Source organism: Triturus cristatus, chromosome 6 (genome assembly GCF_964204655.1).
Source record: "Triturus cristatus chromosome 6, aTriCri1.1, whole genome shotgun sequence".
NCBI classification, from domain to species: Eukaryota; Metazoa; Chordata; class Amphibia; order Caudata; family Salamandridae; genus Triturus; species Triturus cristatus.
In genome coordinates this window covers 901,508,539-901,532,402 of record NC_140589.1, presented here as the reverse complement: position 1 = coordinate 901,532,402, position 23,864 = coordinate 901,508,539, and the positions used below count along the sequence as shown (strand labels likewise).

Genomic DNA, 23,864 nt, shown 5'->3' with positions numbered 1-23,864 from the left:
ACAGAACCTCAGCAAATTGCGGAGGGACTGGCAAAACACTACAAAAAGATATATACACAGGAGGCCTCGGCAACAATAGAAGACAATCTAGAATTTCTCAAAGACATAAAAATGCCCGTACTGGCCCCATCAGCGGTGGAGGCCCTTGAGAAAGATTTAGAGCAAGAAGAGTTAACATTCGCGATAGCGGCGCTCCACACCGGAAAGGCGCTGGGACCTAACGGAATCCCTGTGGAACTATATAAAAAAGCGGCAACACAGTTTGTTCCTCGTCTACTGCATATGTACAACGACAGCCTAGAGAAGGGGATCCTCCCAAAGGATCAGAGACTGGCCACCACACAAAAGCATGTCATGCAGACCAATATCCCTGATCAACTCTGAGGCCAAGATTTTGGCTAAAGTGCTGGCGACAAGGCTTCAGGCACACTTAGAAACAGTGGTACACCCGGATCAGTCGGGATTCATGCCGAACCGTAATACCGCTCTTAATTTGTGACGTCTCCACGGGGTCATCGCGCGTAGGTTCACCATAGATGAAGACGCCGTCATTCTGTCTCTTGATGCCAGGATGGCATATGACCTGGTTGAATGGCCATTCCTGTTCGCAGTCTTACAGCACCTGGGATACGGGCCGAAGATCCGTGCCTGGATCAAACTATTATACACGCGACCGCTGGCCCAGGTGGTGGTGAATGGCCACATATCATCTGACTTTCCGCTGGGGAGGGGCACACGACAGGACTGCCCCCTCTCGCCTCTTTTGTTTGCGCTGGTTTTGGAACCATTGGCGGCATGGATACGTCAGGATCAGGTGATCCATGGCCTAAAATGGGCAATGGGATGGGAAGACCGCATTTCTCTATATGCGGACGACATATTATTATACCTGGCATCCCCGGCACGCTCCATCAATAGTCTTTTAGATATCTGTGGGTCGCATGGGCGGGTCTCCAGATACACCATTAATTGGGCAAAGTCACACCTTTACGTATTGCAGGGATCCACACCACGGCTTCCAAATGGATGTGTAATACAGACAGCGGAAAATGGATTTAAATACTTAGGAATATATGTTACACCTGATAGATTGGAATTCATTGCGGAAAATCTCACACAGCCCCTAATACGAATCCGCAGAGACGTAAAACACTGGCGCTCCCTGCCAATAACACTTCTGGGTAGAGCGGCCCTTTACAAAATGATGGCGCTCCCCAGGTTCCTATATGCCCTGCAGAACACGCCCTTCCCAGTATCTCCATCATACATCAAAGCAATACACGCAGAAGTGACAAGTTTATTGTGGGATGGGAAAACACCACGGATAGCACTCCACAAATTAACGAGGAGCTGGTATGATGGGTGTATTGCACTCCGTAATATCAAGGTATACTACTGGGCCTCACAGCTCACAGTGGTGAACCAATGGCTACATGCCCCCGGCGACGACCTGGCATATCGTATGGACAGACATCTGCTGGACACTGCAGGAATAATGGGTGCACTGTACAACAAGGTCAGAAGGCATAACCTTACAGGCCCGACGGCCCATACGATAAAAATCTGGTTTGAGGCTCAACGTGCGTTAGGATGGGAGGGAAAGATAACGCAAGCGATGCCATTATGGGACACAAAACGACTAGGCATGTTGCGTAATACTAAGGGTTTTTGCCAATGGGACCTGATAGGAATCTCACGAGTTGGGGACCTGTGGAAGAAAAAAGAAGTAGTCACATTTGCTCACCTACAGGCTACATATGGCTTGGCAGATACTGAAAAATACCGGTACCTGCAGATCAGACACGCTCTCCTGGCAGCAATCCCCCCAGACACAAAGCTAGCGGAGTCGTCGCCGCTAGAAGATAGACTTCTTACAGAGCATCTCAATAAAAAAGCCATATCACTAACATACCGGAAAATAATAAACAACCAGCCGGACTCCCTAAGCACCCTTAAAGCCAAATGGGAAGCGGAGATAGGAGAACTAGACGACACAGACTGGCAGGACGCACTCTCATCCCCTAAGACAGTAGCGATACCCTCAAAACTAAAGTTGATACAACTAAAAATCCTACACCGTACATATTACACCCGAACATTACTATATAAACTGCACCAGACAGATTTAAAACTTTGTCTTAGACAATGTGGGGAAGAGGGGACTCTCTTTCACACCGTTTGGCTATGTCCAGCAATCGTCCGTTATTGAAAGGCAGTTATGCGGACCCTCTCACAGGTTACAAAAATTACGATTCTCCCGGACCCAAAAAGATGTCTCCTTAACGTATGGGAACCGACGGACCTAACTCGCATGACGCAAACATGGGTAACACTGGGAATGATGCTGGCGAAGAGAAATATAGCGCAGCAGTGGGGGTTCCGTCAGACTCCCACCCTTCCTCAGTGGAGTGAGGCAATGGATAATGTAATGATTGTGGAAAAGACTGTATATATTCACAGAGGGTGCCCCAAAAAATGGTCTTTGATATGGGGAGGGTGGAATACCTATCGTGGGAATATATGTGAGCTCCCGGGGGAGGATCCAGGCTCGGAAGTAAGCGATTGAATTGATCATTAAAAAGGGATGTACGATATTATGTAATTTAAGTATATGTGCAGGAATAGGGGCGCGAAAAGAGACTAAAAATGATAATAATGTCATCTACAGGATATACTGTATGTCAAAGGACCATATACGTGTTATTTATGTGTTTCTCATGATGATCAGTGCCAAAACTACTTTGTTTTATATTGGAAATGTTAATAAACATAATTAAAAAAAAAAAACAACAGTGCATTGTGCTCTGTATTTTTAGCTAAATAGTCAAGAGACATCAATGTTGACATACCACAGTCTAACACTGGGTATGATTGAATAGGGCACTGTTAGACCTGGCATCCTTGACATGGTTTCCCCTCTCTTTTTGTCTCTACCTCCTGTAGTTTTAACTGTGGGCTGGATTTCTTTTTCGCTGGTTTAGGTACTGTGAGCACATTGCCACTGCTGATCAGTGCCAAAGTGCAAGTGCTCTCTCTGTAAATTGTGATTATGATTGGTTGTCCATGATTGGCATATTTGTTTTACTTGTAAGTCCCTAGTAAAATGCACTATATGTGCTCGGGCCTGTAAGTCAAATGCTAATAGTGGTCCTGCAGCACTGATTTTTCTACCCACACAAGTAGCCATTCCAATGTGTCTCAGACCTGCCACTGCAGTGTCTGCGCACACAGTTTTTAACTGCCATGTTGACCTGGCAAGTACACCCACTTGCCAGGCCCTAACCTTCCCTTTTCTTTCATATAAGTCACCTCTAAGGTAGGCAGAAGGTACCCCCATGGGCAGGGTGCAGTGTATGTGAAAGGAAGGACATGTACTGGTGTGTTTTACATGTCCTGATAGGGGAAAACTGCCAATTACGTTTTACACTATTGCAAGGGCTAGCTTTAACATAGGCTGTCATTGGCGCGGCCTTGTAACATCTTACAAGTGTAAAGTTCAATTGGGAAGTGATAGTGACAGAGATTTATAGTTTAGGCTCCCTGAGCTAGGAATTTACTAACACATCTTTTTGTAAAGTTGTTTTTAAATTGTGTGTTTGAAAATCTCACTTAACAATCCTGTGCCTCTGTCTGCTTGTGAAATCAACGTCTGGTTTAGACTGACAGAGTCTTATTTGTGCATTCACTCCAGACACTCACACAAAGGGAACTGAGGTGTGTCCTCCATATGCTGATGGATCTTCCTCGGTTAGAGTGGTAGGAGGAGTTGTAACTAACACCTGAATGTTATGTTATGTTATGTTAAAAGTTTTTGTAAAGCGCACGTACACCACAGCGGTTTCATGGCGCTATTGGGAAAGATGCGGCAGTAGTATACTGAACCAGTATGGCTTGACAAGGGTAGGGAGAACTGGTTTTAGTGAGCAAGAGAGTCTTTCTTACAAAGCCTTCAAAGGGCAAAAGATCTATAAGTGGTAGACCTAAAACCCCAGATTTTTAGGTTGCTTCTGGACTAGGAGAAGAAGCGCTGAAGAGCTGCCAGGAGGACTACTGCCATTTTCCACGTCTGTTGCTTTCCTGGGTTGTCCTGCAGTTGCAGCTTCTGTTTGTGGGCAGTGGAAAGTACTGGACTTAGTAAGATTTTCCAAGAGCTAGGATTAGAGCTTGCCTCCTGGTAAGAAGTCTCAGGGACACAAAGACTTCACCTGCAGAATCCTTGAACTCCACTGCTGGGAGTTCTGGCCTTGTGGTGAACAAAGCAAACACAAGGAGATGATGGACGGAGCGCTGAAACTTTTTAGACACTCACCCCCGGTCACAAATCCATAATCATTCTTTAGCTCACTTTGCCACCTCAGTTCATACCCAGCCATATACAAATCAGTCTTGACCCTGTGCCTCATGGAAACAGTCCAGCCCGAATTTCCAAGCCAGTTCCAGGCCCTTGGAGGTTATTCCTGCAGCAAAAAACTACAAAAAACTAAGGAAACATACAAGATCGATGCTTTGCCCTTCTCGCTGCTGTATTTTCCGATGCAGCACTACTGAGCATGAGAAAATCCTGACGCACAGACTGTGCAGCCAAAGAAACCAACACAGCACCTGTAATCGGCCCAAAGAATTGCTGCACGCCGAATTCAGCGCACATGTCTCCGAAGTCCAAGACCGCTGCACCGACTCTTACGCAGGCCCTGCTGTGTGGATAAAAGAAACAACACATCATGGGACCACAGCTGAAGAAATTGGCAATGTACCTGTTTGCCAGTGCAGCATCGACTTCCAGCAAGTCTGGATTTCCACGCCTCGCACCTGTGCAGCAAGTTTTTCCAACGCAGCACCCACATACCAGAACCGTCTTGGAATCGACGCATCACCTCTCCCTACAGTCCGGATTCGACGCATTACTTTCAAAGATTTCTATGGATTAAATTGCTAAAAACATTTTAAAAGTCATATATTGAGTTGTGTGTATTGGAGTTTTGTTATTTTGGTCTTATTTGGTTTAGATGAAGATACTTTATTTTTCTAAACTGGTGTCGTATCCATTTGTAGTGTTTTGACTGTGTTACTGTATGTGTTATGTACAAATACTTTACACATTGCCTCTCTATTTATGCCAAGCTACCAAGGGAGTGAGCAGGGGTTAGCTAGGTGTGTAACTCCCTTGTCCTGACTAGATGGAAGGGTCCCTACTTGGACATGGTGCATACCTCTGCCAATTAGAGATCCCCATTTCTAACAGGTACGTATTTTCAGATGGCTGACCAGCAAGCGGCTCTCACAGCTTGAGAGAGGCCAGAGTGAGCAAGCGGCTGTAGGGGAGGAAGGTGGATGCCTGGAAAGTTGCTTATAATACAGAGAGAAAAATAGGAGATGGTGGGAGAGCACAGAGAGAGAAACAATAGTCCCTCAGATGCACGACAATGGAAGTTTTGATGCCAGCAATGGAAGCATGCGTGCCATGCAATCAAAACACTGTGTGACCGAAATGCTCCTGGGTGAGACAAGCACAAGAATAGGTAGAAAAGGCATCAAGTCAGGGACAGAGATATTAGATAAGAAAGGCATCCAATCATGAGTAAGTTCGGACTCAAAGCCAACTCTATTTGTTGGACTGTTCACAATATGCCTTCAACAAAAAACAGCACAAGGTGTCTTTAGGCAAGACTAAGAAGGCATGTCCCCTTGATATAAACCACACTGCCACCTACGCTAGTCTCATTTAGCCTATCAAACAGGCTCTCTTTGTACATGGGTTATGCTAACAACAACTCCTAAAGACATAAAAATCAGGGACAGCCACACACCAAACATTACCATGGGTGTCAAAAGTGCTCTTCTGTCTTTTAACATCACCCTGGGAAGTGATGACACATATCGACTGACTCATGTGGCATTAAAGAAACTAGCTTTGTTGACGCTTTAAATAATATTATAAGGAAGACTAATAAAATATAAAAAAGAAAATAAACTGGATTAGCGGCCTCATTATACGCTGGACCGCACTGTTAAATAGATTCTCAAGGGGTGTTGAAGAAGATTATATTACCTGCGAATGGTATTCATTTTAATTATTAGGCTGTAAAGGGGAATACCTTCTTTGTTAGTTTGTCCTTTAAACTGAAAAGAGAGCATGCCCGCAAATTTCTGAAAGAAATCTCCATATGAGTGTCAATTGTAAACACTGCCAATCTGGGGTAGATTTCAGGAAGTAACCAAGAGGTGAAAGATTAAGGAGGACTGTGCTATTACACAGACTTCACCTGCCCACTGGCTGGAATGAGCACATAGTCAATATCTTCGAGATGGCTCAGTGTTATGGAGATGGAGGCACTCTAACAATGACCACTGTCCTGCACATCTACGACTTCTATTCTCTTCATTGGTCACATCCACCTCTGTGGGCTAATCTCCCACCACTAACTCTTCTTTCTGCAGCAACATTTAAAGAGGTGGTGCTTAAGTTCCTGAGGGGTAGGGAGCGTCTGGTAGTGGATTACAGGGTTGAGGTACATCAATTTAGAGTTCAGTGGCATACTTTGCTCCATTGTGTTCAGGCTGTTGACAAGGTACTGCTCAAGCTGCCGAGAGAGACTTGGGGGCAACCCTTGCAAATATCTATTATCCCTCAAGCTATTTTTGTTGATCATTACTCGTACAGTATGTCGCTTGCGTGATGTAAATTCACTCAAACGCACAATAAGCTTATATGTTTCTGCTACGTGAACTTTACAAGTTGGATTTCTGTTGCGCAAATTCACAGTGAAAGTCTAGGAAACACCTGAAACTCGTCTCTGCAAGCTTGTATTGCATTTAGCCATCGGAGAGACTGCAAAGAAAAATGCAATAATCCCACAGAGGTCTAAATTACTGACAGCGCAATATCCAAAGTCACAAAAATATCCCCTTCTACACTGACCCTTTTAAAAATAAAAATGAGTGCCAGGAACAACGGGGGTACCGCAAAGAACACTTTAAAGCAGTGGAGTCTGGAACATCTTGGTTTTCATAACACATTTCCTGAATCAAGTATAAAAGCATAAACGTACTGATAGCCATTATTAAAGACTCTTTAATAATGAAGACATTGCTGTTCCTGTAATTAAGGTACTAATTGAATTAAATGGCTGTGGTAATGAGCAGATGAGCAGCATACAAAGTTAAAAGCCAGATGAGATAGGCCAATTAACGAAAGAGCTCAGCATAATTATAACATTTAAAATACATGCAGCTCTGTTCCGTGCCCTGTCACCTACTCACAAAACATGTTGTGCAAGTTACAACCTGCTGTGTGAGCGCAGGGAAGTACTCAGCTCCGAAGCACTTCCTCAACTTAAGTTATTGGCCAGAAACAACCTAGGGTAACTCGAGGCATAAGTAATGTCCACTCAGCTTGTAATCCTTGCACACTCAAGCGTTCCATTAAGTTATGATGGCCCTTATTCGGCACTTTTTCTCAAAGCGCTTTAGCAAGCGGCCTCCTGACGAGAGACAATAAAAATGTCATGATAACGCTGATGGTTAATGTTTTTCCTAGAGAGAGGTCAGAGTTTTGTCTAGTGGAAGTTTTGACTCGTGGAAAGATAGCGCAGAAGGTTAATGTGCCTGCTGCAAAGAAAATGTACCTGATGCAGATCACAAAATGCACCTGATGTAAATAGGTCAGTAAGTCACTGCTTTTGTCAGAGAGATCATTTTGTTACTTGCAGTTTGTAAGTTAAAATCCTAACATACAACAGTGAGCTATTAACTGTCATCTAAGAGCTGCATGCAAACTGCAAGGTAAAAATTGGAGCGTTATGTTTTTTCCCCCACTCTTTGTTTGATTACCCTAATGTTTAAAAAATAAATTGTTATATTTTTATTTTCAGCACCTGGTAAAGCCTGACAACCTGAACCATTATCTAATTTTTGGGCAATTTTTGGACGAAAAACAAGAGGCCCCAACCTCCTTTGCTGCTCTTTCATCCCGGCTACGACCCAGCAAACACCAGTGTTAAAGGTAAGGAAACTGATGCTATTTTTTTTTTAGATTGGAGTTAAGGCTATGTATGTGGTCACGATACATGGTGGTTGGTGTGGGAGCACATTCTGAACACTGTACCCTCAGTGGATGGAATTTACTAATAGCCTTAGCCCTGTGCTTTGGGTAATAACGGTTGTTAAATCCACTATCTATCCCTTGCCTTGTTCAAGGCCCTCAAGCAGTGTCTGTTTCTGTACCTTCAGCAACCACTATGGCACACAGAGGCACCAAGCAGTAAGGCTGTATTTTTTAGCAGTCATGTTGTCCAAAGGGGAGCTGTTGGAGATATATTGCGATAATGCACAAGATATATGTATTTATACTGACATTTGATATTATTGCACCAAACCTTATACGTTGTACTTTGATTATTGACAGTTTTTTTAAATATTGGCAAGGTCAGCATCGGCATGATGAATACAGTAGAACAGCTAATTATAATGTAATTCCATGCACGGCCACTCGAAGAGAATCTACATATAAAGCAATTAGGACCTGATCGGCCTGACCTACAACTACAAGTTACCCAGGATAGAGGAAAATCTTACAAACGTACATTCTCAAACACCTGGTACACAAAAGCTGATTGGCTTATAGGGTACCCGTCAAGAAATTCTCTGTTCTGCTTCCCCTGCTTGCTGTTTATTTTTTTTAATTTTTTTTTACATTTTATTTAAGAATTTTTCCCATATAATTTGCACAGGGCACGACACATTACATAAGCAACAGTAATTTATACACACTGTTCATTACTGTTTTCTTGAATCTTAAACAATTCATACACAATCATATATTATATACATAATAAAATATCAGTTAATTATAATCTAACAAATATATCAACTTGCAAAACATTCTTTCCACTTAGTTATGGGCTCCCAGATTTGTCTACCTAATCTTCTTCCCTTTTTTCCCTTCCTTGCATAAATTGCCATCTCCAAATTATAAATCTGTGTTAATCTAGCTAACCAGCGGTGAAAAGTCGGGGGCAGGGGTGTAAGCCATTCCGCAGCGATACATAGTCTCAAAATTGCCATGGCGATAAAAATAAAACAATCATATTCAGGTTGCCTGTCACAATTGTTGACTCCTAACAATATAGTCACTGGTGTTAAGCTACTCTCAAATCCTAGTGATCTAGAGAAGAAGACCTCGATATCTTTCTGTATTTTTTGCATATGCGGGCACGTAGCAAAGATGTGGACGATATCAGCCTCTAAGCTTCCACATCTTGGGCAGTTAATACCTGTTGTCCCTCCCCATTGCGCTATTCTAGCAGGGGTAGAATATAATCTGTATAAAGTTTTGTAATGTTGTGCCTGGAGAGCAGCAGAGCATAATATATTCTGCCCCATTTCTAATGAGAGAAAAAAAGTTTCTTTCCCTACATCCAGCTTATGTGCCCAGTTTTCCGCTCCTTTTTCTAAATCATCCTGCTTAAATTCTATCAATTCCGAATAGAGTCTTTTAATTGTGCAGTCGGTTCCTCCCTGAATAATCTCCATAATTGAGTTTTTCTTAAATCCTGCCTGCCCTCCCTTCTTTGTTACCATATAGCTTCTGACCTGTAAATATTTAAAAAAATGTCTTGAGTCCAATCCAAATTTACGTTGTATCTCCAAAAACTGCATTATCCCCTGCCCATCCAAGATATCACCAATCTTATTTATTCCCTTCCTCCCCCATTCTTTAAACACAAGGTCAGAAAAGATATCTTGAGGCAAGAAGGGATTCTATCCCATTCTTGTATACCGATTATACCTCCCAAGGCCAAATTTCTTTGTAAACGTTTTCCAGATACAAAATGCTGCTGTGACTGTCTTAAATCTGGTCCTTTTAAAATAACTCAAATCCATCTGCTTCAAAAATATATTTTCTGTTGCTGCTCCTAGTGCTAACCCATATATAGCAATTGTACTGAAGGGTCCTTGTCCCTCAAATTCTGCCCCCCCAATTAGACCTGACATATACTGCAGGGCAGCTGCCCAATAATAAAGATTTAGGTCGGGTAGCGCCCATCCCCCCCTATGTCGTGGGAGCGCCATAAATCTCAGTGCCCTCCTCGTCTTACCCTTAGCCCAAATAAATCTATTTATCACGTTCTCTAAAATTTTAAACCACTTATCCTCAAACATTAGGGGAATTGCCCTGCATATATATAAAAATTTCGTGAAGACCATCATTTTAACGATGTTTGTACGGCCAATAATAGAGAGATGTAAATTTTATAGCCTATCCAGATCTTTCCTCACCTTCAAAATTATTGGAGCTATATTTTTTTCCACGAGAGTCTCTAGTGCAGAGGTGATAGTTACACCCAAGTAAACACCTGAATCCACCATTCTGTGAGCCAGGCAGTGCACATACTGGTTCTTAATTATTTGTGTTTTAGAGCTATTCAGCGCGTACCCCGATATCCGTCCAAATTTAATAGCCTCGATCTCAATCTGTTCTATTGCCTCTGTTGGGTTTGGTGTTATGACCGCAACGTCATCGGCGTATGCTAATATCTTACCACTGTCCCAAACGTGTAATTAGTGGATCTATTCTTTCGTTGATCTACAGCCTACGTATTAGCGGGTCCTTGTACATCGCAAACAATAGCGGTGAGCAGGGACACCCCTGTCGTGTTCCCCGTTTTATCTTCACTGGAGTAGTAGAGCCAGCATTTACTCTGATCGCTGCTACCGGAGCTGTATACAAAGCCTGCAGTGCCCTAACATATCCTTCCCTAAGCCCTGCTCTATTTAAAGTGTGCCACAGATAGTCCCAGGAGACCCGATCGAAAGCCTTCTCTGCATCTAAAAGCATTACCGCGATCGGTTCTCCTGCGACTTCTCCAACATCAAATAGTGTAATAACCTTCCGCGTATGATGGGTAGTGCCCCTACCGGGTATAAAACCGTGTTGGTTATCACTAACAAGGGTGTATATTATACTAGCAAATCTCGTAGCTAATACCTTTGAATATATCTTCGTATCCGCATTCATTAAGGTTATCGGCCTATACGAGCCTGGTTCAGTGGGCGGTTTCCCTTTCTTTAAAATTATCACAATGTCCGCTCCTCCCCATGACGCCGGTATAGAAATTCCTAACTGCGCCTGCTGTAATGTGACCAGAAAATCTCTAGTTATCTCGTTCCAAAATACCTTGTAAAATTCGATCGGGATTTGATCCGGGCCCGCTGCTTTGCCAGAGGGTAAGTTCTGAATAGCAGTTATAATTTCTAATTTGTCTATGGGTATCTCTAAAGTCTCAGCATCATCCTCACTTAATGTTATTGCTGGTATCTCCCGTAAATATTTATCAATTGCCTGCTCCTCTTTATCAGATTGCTCATCATATAAGTTCGCATAGAACTGCCTAAATACTTCGCGAATCTCCTCTGTATCTGTATGTAACATACCCATATTATCTCTAATTTCCCTAACTTCCCCTGTAGCCACCTTCTGCCTAGTACGAATGGCGAGTGTACGTCCCACCCTCTCGCTAAACTCGTGACATCTCTCTTTATTTGCCAGATATATCTTAGCGGCCCTACCTGCCTCACTTTCTTCTGCTTGCAATTTTGCCCTGGCAACCTTAATAAGAGCTTGTTCGGGCGCTTCCCCCAACCGAATACATTGCTCTAGCTCCTTCTCGGCATCCAAGAGTGCTCTGGTTACTTCTAAATTTCTCAGGTGCTCTTGCTTTCTTTTATACGTGCTGTAGCTGAGAGTCTCTCCCCGGGCTCCACCCTTAAAGGCATCCCACACCATCCCTGTTGCAGCTGTCCCCCTATCAAGCTCGAAAAAGGACTTTATCCATTGTTTCATATGCTGAATATACTGTTCATCAGTTAATAACCATCTTTCGAATGTCCATACCCTCTCCTTCCGAGTAGCAGCTTTTATAGCACAATTTAAAATCAGCGGGTTATGATCAGAAAATACTCTAGGGGATCTTTCGATTTCTAAGCTAGGAATCAATGAATTAGTTACAAAATAATAATCCAGCCTTGCATAAGTCTTGTGCGGAGCTGAGTAGTATGTAAACCCCGTATCATCCGGTGTTAAGCTCACCCATACATCTGTTAAGACATTATTTTGAACAAGGCTAGATAAAGCCTGACATACTCTTTTTTTCCTGCCCCTATATAGCCCAGGCCCCAATCCATCTGACCCATTAATATTGAAGTCCCCGGCTAAGATAACACATGGTGCCCATGTGGCTAATTCCAGATCCAGGTATTCAAATATCTCTGGATCATCATCAGTTGAACCATAAATCGTCTCCAGCGTAATCCATTTTCCACTAAGTAAACATTCAATCATTGCCCACCTACCCCATTGATCTTCTAGCTTTTTCCTTGTAATTATGTCTTTTTTTCTGGATAAAATAGCCACACCTCTATTTTTTGCCCCTTGTTTAGAATATGCTAGTACCTGAAAGCCGAGCTGTCCCAGCAAATACCCTTGTGTCCCCATTATATGCGTTTCTTGTAATAAAACAAAATCCACATTCATCCTTTTTAATACTTGTGCAATTGCCCGCCTCTTCCGATAATCATTTAATCCACATACGTTCCACGTAACAAATCGAGTACCCATTAAGTTATTTCTACTATTTGTCTCAGCCAATAAATCCTACTATTTTCTTTTAGTTGTTCCTCGAATTTGATATTTATCTGCATTCTTTTTTTGTTCATATATGTTTTCGCGCCATCTATCTCTACCACTCCTTTATCCCTAACTATTGTGTTCGTACATTCTCTCAATGTGTCTTGCCCTGTACCCGTGCCCCCCCCCACACTTCCCCAAGGGTCCCACCCTGGGATCCCACCCCCCCCCCTTACTGGCGAATAGGTCAATCCTGACCTATGCGTGTCCGCGAGCTCGCAGCCCCCCCCCCACTCTCTCCTTTTCCCCCCCCCCATTTCATATTCCCATAGAGTGCCGGTATTTATGCTGCTGGTTTAATCTAACCTTGTCAATCAATATTTATTACCGTAAGAGATATTAATCTCGTCTTAATCTCATCCTGCTATACTCTTTAGTTATATTTACTCTCTTCTTACTTCGTCTTGCTAACTGCCTGACCTTCTTGTCCCTTAGAAAGTTTTATTTCGTTGAGATATTCCTGGGCTTGTATTTCAGAGTGAAATACCTTAAACTGGCCACTGAGCCCTATTTTCAATCGAGATGGAAACATCAAATAAGCTTCACACCCTATATTTTGAAAAGGTGTAATAAGCTGTCTCATCCGCCACCTCCTTTCCACAGTGGCGTGACAAAAATCAGGCTGGGCAAAGAAAGTTATATCTCGATAAGAGCGCTTAGCCACAGGTTTTGCTTTGTTCATGATCTCCTCCCTTAATAAAAAATTTCCCACGTATAGCAGAATTGCCCTAGGTTTGGCTGGCGTTTTTCCTTTCTTCTGAAATATGGGGAAACGATGAACACGTTGGATTTCTTTTTCCCAATCCCAATTAGTTATCTCAGGGAGGCCCTCTCTGAGCAGATCAATAACAAATGATCGAATATCTTGTCCTTCTTTCCCTCACCCCACACCCAACAGTCTGATGTTATTGCGCCTTTGTCTGTTTTCAAACGCTTCAAGTTTCCATAAAACATCCGTTGTAATTGTTTCCTGCTCAAGCCTAGTATCTCTTCATTTGGCGACCTCGTCTTCCAGTTTTCCGGTTCTTTCTTCTGCCTCCACAACCCTGTCCACCATATCTGCATAGAGTTTATTCACTTTTCGAAGTGATCCCTGTATCTTTTTGTTAGCCTGTCTGGCCCTTCGGCTTTCAATCCTCGCCTCGCCCTGCATCTGTTTCAGTGTTGAGAATAAAAGTTCAAGACTGGGATTCTGTGGCTGAGCTGATGCTTGAGCTTGGTCCTGTGGTTGAGACAAATATGGCTGTAGTGGGCATTGAATATTATTTCCTTCCCCCTCATGATATATCTGAGAGGTAGCAGAGTAGTCCCAGTCCAGTTTCTTCACCACCTCTACTTGTTGGAGGCTTTGTGGTTGTTTTACCCTACTACGTGCTCTTTCCTTCACACTTTTTAGCCTTCTTTGCGGGCAAACCCTGTTCACTGTGTTATCCTCTAACTCTGAAGTGTCAGATCCAAGCTCCGAGTCTTCTGTGTAACTTCCTGAGGATAGTGAACGAAGCCCTATATCAGACCCAGGGACCGAGACTGAATTGTCTTCATCGTCTTCCCCCTCGTCATCCTCCTCATCATTAACTTAGAAAAAGACATCATCACCCGGGGAACCAGGATTGAGGGTGTTAATATCGGACTCTACAACTGTACCTCTCTTTGGGACCGGTACTACAATATTGCGGCCTAATTCCAACTTTCCCATATCTTGGGGATCTCTTACTGTACTCAGCTCTGTCAACGTAGCACCTTTTCCCTTCAGTTGAGATTTTGGGGACCCGAGCCTGCCATTCGGCAAGACTGCAGTTAACTTATTGCTATTATCCATACTATCACTTCTCAAAGCGTAAGCTTTGTCCAATGCGTGTACCTGCCCTTCCTTATGTCCTCCAACGGTTGCTCCTACCTTACAGCTTGTTAGTGGCTGCTGTAACTCCTGTAGATCTGGATCCTCTGCATGATGTACAGCTCTCGAAGCCGTAGGAGATCCCTGTTTTTCCGAGCAAGTTGACTGCGCATCCAGGAAGCAAACCGCAGCGCTCTGCATGCTGCCCTGCGCCGACCGTGTCTCCAGGTGCTCTGAGCTCTCCACCGGCATCCCTGGCCGCGTGTATACGCCCTCGGCCATAACCGGAGTAGCTGAGAGCGGCTGATGTAATTCCAACGTTAGTATCGGTGTAGCCCACGAGGAGGAAGCGAAGGATTCCATCAGCGTAGGTTGGCGCAGAGATATCTCCTTCCCTGAACAGTCGTCTCCTTGTCGTGCTTGATTCGCCTTTCTTTCAGGTAGCCCGATTTCTTTATTTTTTTCTTTGTCTCTGCCCTTCCTCTCTCTTCCCTCGGTATTTTCATTATTCTGTCGTTCTTCAGCCTTCTCTGATGCTCTCTCGAGTGCTCTCCTAGTTTGTGCTTTTGTTGGGACTTTTGCTCTTAAGCTTGGCACATCCAAATCCCTGGACGCAGCTTTTCCCCTTTCAGTCTGCCCCTTGTGCTCCTTCGAGGCTTTCTGTATTTTCGGTGCCATGGTTTGCATCAGGCCGTCCCAGCGTTCCCTAACTGTCAGGGCGGTTAAAATTATTGCCTGTAGAGATTTTAAATATCTTCTCTCTGAGCCATATAACTGGAATTTCATAAACGTAGTCATCTTTCAGATAGTTTCGTAGGCATTCTGAAAATCCGCTTCTGAAAGAGACCGTCAAACCTCCATCTCCAGCATGTTCATAGACACAACAGCATTTCTTCTGAGAGGGGGGGGATGCGACTACTCCCTACAAGCTGACAGCGGCCATCTTGCCCGCCCAAAACCTCCCCTGCTTGCTGTTTAATGGTGAATTTTCTTGGACAAGAGAAGGAGTAACAGACTTGAAGCATTTGTCTGACAAAATAAAGAAGCATATGGAAAACCTGATGAGACTGGGAATGTTGGGAGACACACCAATTGAGCAGCACATAAACGATGCATACCGCAAAACAATACAGAAACACAATGAAGCAGTTGATAGGAATAGACAGATACTACCAAAAATAATTGATTGCATTCATTTCTGTGGCGCTTTCGAACTGGCATTGCGAGGCCATGATGAATCAGAAAGTTCCTCAAAACCTGGAATATTCAGAGGCCTTGTGGATTTAATAGCAAGCATAGACAAGGAAATAGAAGCACATTTAGCAAGTGCTACAGTCTTTAAGGGCATCTCTAAAACGATACATAATGAACTCCTTGAGTGTATGCTAGAAATTATGAGAAGCCATATTGTGCAAGGGTTGCAAAGCACAGACTTTGTGGCTATTCAGGCTGATGACACCACTGATGTGGCCACAAAAATACAGTCCGTATTGGTGTTTCGGTACCTTGACAATGACAGAAGTTGTGGAGAGGTTCTATGGTTTCACACATTTAGGAGACTCTAGTGCAGAAACCATTACTGCAGCTATACTGCGTCAACTGAGCTTAATTTTTCCAGAGCTGCCTCCCAAAAAAAATTACTTATCGCACAAAGCTATGATGGTGCGTCCGTAATGAGTGGAAGACTTGGTGCAGTACAGAAAAGAATTAGACGTGTGTACCCTAATGCTCATTATGTGCACTGTTACGCCCACCAACTTAATCTTATTATGCAACAGGTAGTATCAAAGATCCCCGAGACACAAATTTTCTTTCAGGATGTAGGAGGCATGGCAGCATTCTTCTCACGTTCCCCCAAAAGAACGGAAGCACTTCAGGAGATTGTGGACAAAAGGGTTCCAAGGGGATCCTCAACTCGTTGGAACTTTAACATACGTACAGTCAATCTAATCTATCAACATAGGCAGGACCTTGAGAAATGTTTTGACGCCATGGAAACCAATGATGACTTTGATTACAAAAGTCAGGCTGAAGCCCGTGGCTTTGCTAAAACACTACAAGACAGAGAGTTTCAGTTCTTTCTGTTCTTATTTCATGAGATAATGTATTTTGTCACTTAAGGGTCAATTGTGCACTGCGTGGTTGCATGCAAGATCCTAGTCTGTGCCGTGCTCCTGGGTATCACTCCCTGCTTAGGAGTGTTGAAGTATCAAAATATGTAGCAACCCCACCCACGTGGGGTGTCTCCCTGGGCACTGGTCTGTGGCTGAATTAGCTTTTCACTTGGTTGTAAGTAAATGTGTTACTCAATCGTTTGCTGAATGTTCAAGATTGTTTTTATTTTCACAATCATATCTTAGTTATTCAGAAGTTATTTCCGAATAACTAAGATATGATTGTGAAAATAAAAACAATCTTGAACATTCAGCAAACGATTGAGTAACACATTTACTTACAACCAAGTGAAAAGCTAATTCAGCCACAGACCAGTGCCCAGGGAGACACCCCACGTGGGTGGGGTTGCTACATATTATAATGTATTTTGTCCACATTTTATACCAGCAGTTACAAGCACGAGACATAGATACTGTCTCTGTGCAAAGATATACCACTATGTTTGTCGAAAGCCTAAGCAAAGTGAGAGATGAGGTTGACAATTTAGACAGTAGACACTACCAGAGGATTCTACTTTTTCAAACCGCACGAAAAACATCACCAGTCTGGCCCGAATTGCAAAGGAGATATGTGACATTGCAATTGTGCAGGCACAAGAATGTTTTTCTTTCACAAAACGTTTGGTGAGTTCCGCATTATTGCAAAGTCAACACTTTGCAAAATATGATGAATCCTTCCCTGAGCATGCTCTGAATGAGGCTGTGGAAGCTTATCCTATGCTCAAAAAAGAGGACCAGAGAACTGAGTTGACTGTACTGTACGGAATGAGTGTATACCGGAAGGCCACTGGTGCCATTTCTTTGCTGGCTTTAATTCATAAACTTAATATGGAAAAGTCACAGAGACAGTGGCTTTACTAAAAATCGTCATTACCACTCTTATGACAACAGCAGAGTCAGAACTATGTTTTTCCACCTTAAACAGGATTAAGACATTCCTGAGGAACACCATGCTTGAGCAAAGACTAAATGCTTTGGCAATGCTCTCTATAGAGAGCAAGCTAGTTAAAAAAATCCCAGACTTTAATGTTCAAGTTATTGAAAAGTTTGCTGCTCTTGAGGACAGACATGCTGATTTTATATACAAAAAGTAAATAATGTGTTGAATGCTGTTACTTTGTGACCGGTTTAGTTGTTTGTTAAATAACAAACATCTGTGAGTTACTCAGAAATGCATTGTATCTCGAAGTCTCTTATGAAGCTCTTTGGTTATACTGAATAAGCAGCTACCTATGTTATATGACATCTCTTTATTAATGTAATAACTGCACTTTCACAATTGCTTTATTAACCTTCCTGCTTTCTCAAATTTGGTTGAAAATGCAAACTTTTTCCTCTCTTTTTTCAAAATTTGCTCGGGGGGAGAACCCCCCCTAACACACCTTAGGTTTTTCGGGCTCGCTCGCTACGGTGCAGTATGACAATCATTTTACGCCTCACCACTTTCAAATATCACCATTCGCCACTGTACAATATTTGTCTTTAACAGCTGCAAATCATCAATACAAATAATTTTTTTCTTGCTTTGAAACATAGATGCATCTATCAAATAATGGGCCTGTGACATATACACTGCTAGCGCAGCACATTATGACATGCACTTGCCTGTCATACGATTGGTGGTGTTGTGAGTGTTCGCCGATAGGACGTTAACGCCCATTCCCATTGCCCAGGCTGAGTGGAATTCAACTGCAGTCAGGTGGGGTAGAACATTCATCCAGGCAGTCGGGAACACAACCGTATCCACAGACAGATCGACCACCAGGGCAACGGCGGGATCATGGAAGAGTATGTCAAAACACGTGAAAATGCCAAACTTCCCAAAAGGTGTGTTGAATGTCACAAGCTCGGGTTCCTTTGGTGCGTCAAACTGAACTTCTCCTTGGAAGAGGTTGTACTACAATTACAAACAAATATATTCTCTTATTATTGCTCAATATGAAAAAATAATTATAGTGCTAGTAAAAAAAATGGCGTCTTTCAAGTGATTGGCCACGACTTTCGAATTGGCCACCCCCCTAGATTAGAAATAACATCCTGTGTCTGTGCTATTCATGCATAATTATGTTTTACAACTTTATTATACGGCACCGAAATTTGTAACTTGCCCCCATTTTCACTTCCGGTCTTCTAATTCATTGCCTGTCCCCGTAGCATGGCCGTGATCCTGAACTGACTGCATCGTCTGTTTGCTGCTATGACCATGTGTTCGTGTTGTCAAAAGCAAACAATGTCACAATATGTTCCAAACCGGCTCAGCACTCAAATGTTGAGGTAAATTACTAATTGATGGAGATTAGTGTCCAAAATCAATCCCAAATTATTAGAATATAGAGCATTGAATATGAATATCATCAATTAAACACAAATGACATTTCTTTCATAAAATCATAGCACTCAATTGCGTCAATTGTGTGCTGTGATTTTATGAAAGAAAATTTGAATAAAAGAATAAAGAATAAAAGGAGAATATTTTCCAGTAACACGACTGGCAACGTGATTCATTTGGGAGACGCAATGCTAATGTCATTTGTGTTTAAATGTTGATATTTATATTCAATGCTCTACTTTCTAATCATTTGGGACTGATTTTGGACACTCATCTCCATCAACTAGTAATTTACCCCAACATTTGAGTGCAGAGTCGGTTTGGATCCATTTGTCTTGATTTTTTCCCCATGATTGGGGACGTAGGAGAGTCGCGTCCCTGGCTCATTGCACCACGTCCTCAATCTCACTGCAGTTACACTAGACTGACTGGTGCAGGCTATTAGTGCCTTGACCTTTCTCTGTGCTTTTGAATGTCACAATCTGTGAATCTTTACCGAAGATGTGAGCATCTACTGCACAGTGTTTGTGCCGACAGGTTGTTTGGATTGTGTAGCAAAGGATCAAGTGAACTTACGGTACAAGTACAGCTGTGTTTTTTAAACCACAAAAAACAATATTACTTAAACTAGATTAAAAGGTGTTGTTTGGTTATAGTCCATTGTTGAGTTAAACAAATGAAAATTAATTTTTCAAATGAGCAGTTATGCAATATAAGTAAAAGAAATACACTGAAAGTGAGATTATTGTTTTATTGAGATGGGCTAGTATTTTTTATTACAGATTTCTCTTACAAAGTTTTTTTTTGCACTGCACATCTTTTTTATTACTGCGAAAGAACGTAAACGAACATAAACTCTGAAACAATAAAGCACATATAGTAAATATCTTCACTTGCATTGTCATTGGCATTGTGTTACTTATGGTTTACAATTTTTTTATTTCAGCAGTACACTGACATTTTCAATTATTGTGCTATATACTTTGAAGTTTGTATGTTGTAATAAATAATGTATTTTTTTTCAAGGCACTTGTTAGAATAAGTCATGGTGTCACTGCACCTGCAGCACCATTGAACACATGACCCTAGTGCCTTCTAGATAACTGCACTTTGTCTGTTTTAAGAATGTAGAGTTGGTGCAGTTGGTGTTCTTTATATTATATAACAATGAAAATACAGGAGGCTGTTTAAATTACTTTGGACAACTCAAACCATTTTTTAGCATATATTAAGCTAAAATACTATGGGGGATATTCTCAAGAACGTGGGATAGTTATCGAAAAATTAGCTTAACGCAACTTTGCATATCGCAGTCTATCGCGGGAAACTAACACTGTGTTAACGTTATATTCTCAACCCGGCGGCACCATGCGATAGTCTCACGATAACACGCCAAATGACAGCGATAAAATCTACGCGAGGCCGAAAAAATGCGAAACACGAACGCGAAAAAAGTTGCGATGCCCCAAATCGCAATACAAAAATCTGCGATAACCAGCGACAGGTCTGCAATTATCACGCGTCATGCGGGAAAATGCACTATAAAAGCAACAAAAAGCACACACCCAAAGCAAAAGAATCTGCGTAGCACCATGGATACACCCAGTCCGAGTGCAGAGGACAACTCGAACCCCACAATCCCCACTATGGACCAGCCAGGAACCCCGTGTCCGGGAAAGGGCAAGGAGAAGAGGAAGACGGGGTTCAATCCGCAGGGAAACCGTATTATCATCATGGAAGTGATACAACACTACCAACAACTGTTCGTCACCTTAACTATGTCATTGGCAACTCAAACGGAAATATGGCAGTCCATCGTGAACAACGTGAATGCAGTCGGAGCATCGAGGAGGTCAATGGAAGAGGTCAAGAGGCGCTGGCATGACGTGAATAGCCAAACCAAGAGAAACTCACTGCCAACCAGAAGGCAGCAATGGCGACCCGGGGTGGGAGTCCTGCGCCACAGGAGGAGCTGGAGGAAATGGTGGTCACAGTCATCACTGTGGAGATGGTGGCAGGAGTTGGGGGTCCCGTCACAGCTCAATATGACCTGACCCAACAGCAACAGGGTGAGTGTAGCAAACTGCACACCCACAATGATTGTGGAACATGTCCCTGGTACCCTTGGCACACTGCAGCACACATAGAAACACCAAGTAGGCCCCCGTCCACTATGTGCACCAAGGGCCCCCCCTTTCACCAATCTCACAACCTACCCATGCACATGTGCTGAATCCAGCAAAGCAGCGGCTCTGTGAGCCACACTGACAATGCAAGTGACACTGCATGACCGATAGCATGGCTGCAGTCAAAATACATGACATGGTGCACGACACGACACTGAGGTGGCCCAGTGTGGATCACATCCTCAAAGGAGCAGGTCACACTCTGACACATCCACGTGCACATACAACCGCTGACGTCAACAACACATCTGTGGATAAACCATGCACAAGAGTACAAAAAACGTACTGGAGCACAAATGACCCAAGTCGCCAACATCTCAGCACCGTAAAGGCACACAATTCAAAGGCACACCGCCTCAAGGGGATAAGGGGCTGCCAAATCAGAGCTGCAGGGGCGACTCTCCCACAATGCAGCACACACACATAGCAATCACAGCACATCAACATTGACGACAATGTGGTACAAAGTGCAACACTTTCGCTACAGAACAGAGGACACAACTGGTGCTGCTTGTGCGTAGAAACTGGCCAATCACATCTGCCATAGCAGGAAATTGTGAGATGATAATGTACGAGTACAATCTCACATCCGTCATGTAGTTGAAATGTCCACTGTCTCCCATCAAATATCCAGCTCCTCCGAAACAGTCACAATGTACATTGTCATGCAGTGTGTATGTAAACATGTACAATGCATAAACATACATGGAACTCACTGTTAATCTGCATCTCCTGTTTACATTGCAGATGCACAATCAACACCTCCTGCAGAGCAGACCAGCCATCTCTTCAGTCATGATGATGAGGACTCCCTGGCCATCTGCCCCGACACCCTCCAATGGCTCGTGGACGGCCACCGCACCCCACCTCAAGGAGCAGGGTAGACCAGCTGTAGCCCCACCCCCTGCGCAGCCCACACAGCAGGAAGCACCCACCACCACGGCTGGCTCCCACCACCACGCGGAAAAACACATGGCATTCCAACGCGATGTGTTAGACTGCCAGAGGGGGCTGGCTGAACAGGTGTGGGTGAGTTTCAACCTCATGTCAGCCAAACGTGCTGCCATACGTGGGTGTATGAGTCCCATCAGGGACCACTTAAAGTTCCTAATGGACACCCACAGTCCATACCATGTTCTACAACACTCCTTGGCTGACCTCGCTGGAGCCAATTCTCGGATACAAGAACTGTCTAGTCAGACAGGCTCCAGCGATGTCAGCTGGGAGTTGGAACACATGCGGAGGACAATGGAGAACATGGAGCGAATGCAGGCTGGAAGGATGGCTGCCACAGATGTACACCAGCGAGATGTAGCTGGGATCTTCCATGCCCTCCAGAACCTCATCTTGCCATTGCTGCCACAGAGTCTGTACCAAATGACTGCTGCAGGAACTTCAACACCCACCTTCGCCCCATGATGTGTCAGTGGCACACAGTGAGGCAACCATACCACCTCCGCTCCCTAATGTGCCAGTGGCACCCAGTGAGGCAGCCATACAACCTCCACTCCCTGATGAGCCAGAGGCATACAGTGAGGCAGCCATAACACCACCACACACACCTGACACAGAAGACATATCAGGGGACTAAGATGCGGATGGTAATGACTCTGTGTGCGAAAGGAGGTTGTAGCATTCATCCCCGCCATATGGCCTGTTCCTGCTTGGTTCAGCCCTCTGCATCATGCCCTGGAACAACACCTTCCACTGTCCCCCGAAACACTCTGCGACATTAACCTGGACCCCGACATGGACTGCCATATCTGCTCTGGTTACCAATGACACAGCAATCAGGCTGCAGACTGAACTCTTTCTCTTCCAATTAACTTCTCATTCCCCAAAGTACTCTGGTTGGCCCTCCACTGGGCCACCACGTAATGTGTGGTTTGCATGGCCATGTATTGCTCCAGCTCTGACACACCACAGAATGTGAATAAAACAATCCAAATCACACAGATGTGTCATGTCTATGTTCAATCAAGTATAAAAGTATGGATGAATGTATGGACATTGATTGCACAAAAAGGTACACACTGGGAAATGACATCAATGCACATGTTTGAGCCTGACCCACATGGCCAATTAGATGACTGTGAAGGTGTGGACTAGCTGTAGCCTCATTGCTCATGAACAACAATCTCGCAACCCCCCAACGTAGCCCCAACTCCATGTATGGAATAGAGCTGTGTGTAAAAATTTCAAATTCAGTAGCAGGCCCACAGTAGTGTCCCCCATCACATGTGACAACAGAACATCTCTTTGCATACCTACTCACACTGATCTGTGTGGACACAGCCTGTTTTGATGGCTCACATTGATCCACATGGCAAGATGATGGACATCATACTCACATTGCTGAAGACACATAAGAGCACAGGTCTACCAGCAACTATCCCAACCACAATGTCTGCCTCACAGAGGTGGAGCAGTCAATAGGGACTCACCCCCAAGTGAAATGTGTCAGTCAGTCCCTCCCTGTGTACGGACAATGCTCATTGAGGCACACGATTTGTCATTCTAATCAACACTCATCATAGTTGAACACTAGTGAAGTTGCCAAGACTTTATTAGCAGGCGCGTGTCAGTACGGGCAAGACAAGGGCACAACATGCAGACCAATGCTTCAGACACTAACAGGCAGTATAGGAACATG

At 43.6% G+C, this 23,864-nt stretch overlaps 1 protein-coding gene across 6 annotated transcripts in view; it reads right to left on the bottom strand.

Annotated features, from left to right (window-relative positions):
• Window positions 1-23,864, bottom strand: part of LOC146820764 (pantetheinase-like) — a 270,531-nt gene that overhangs the window by 143,557 nt on the left and 103,110 nt on the right. For 3 of the 6 annotated variants that reach the window (XM_085611558.1, XM_085611560.1, XM_085611556.1), the window contains one exon: window positions 18,302-18,593. In XM_085611558.1, coding sequence (XP_085467684.1) covers window positions 18,302-18,593 — 292 coding nt within the window. Of the gene's footprint in view, window positions 1-18,297; window positions 18,594-23,864 lie in introns of all 6 variants that reach the window. The other 3 variants (XM_085611559.1, XM_085611557.1, XM_085611555.1) reach the window with 1 other exon arrangement.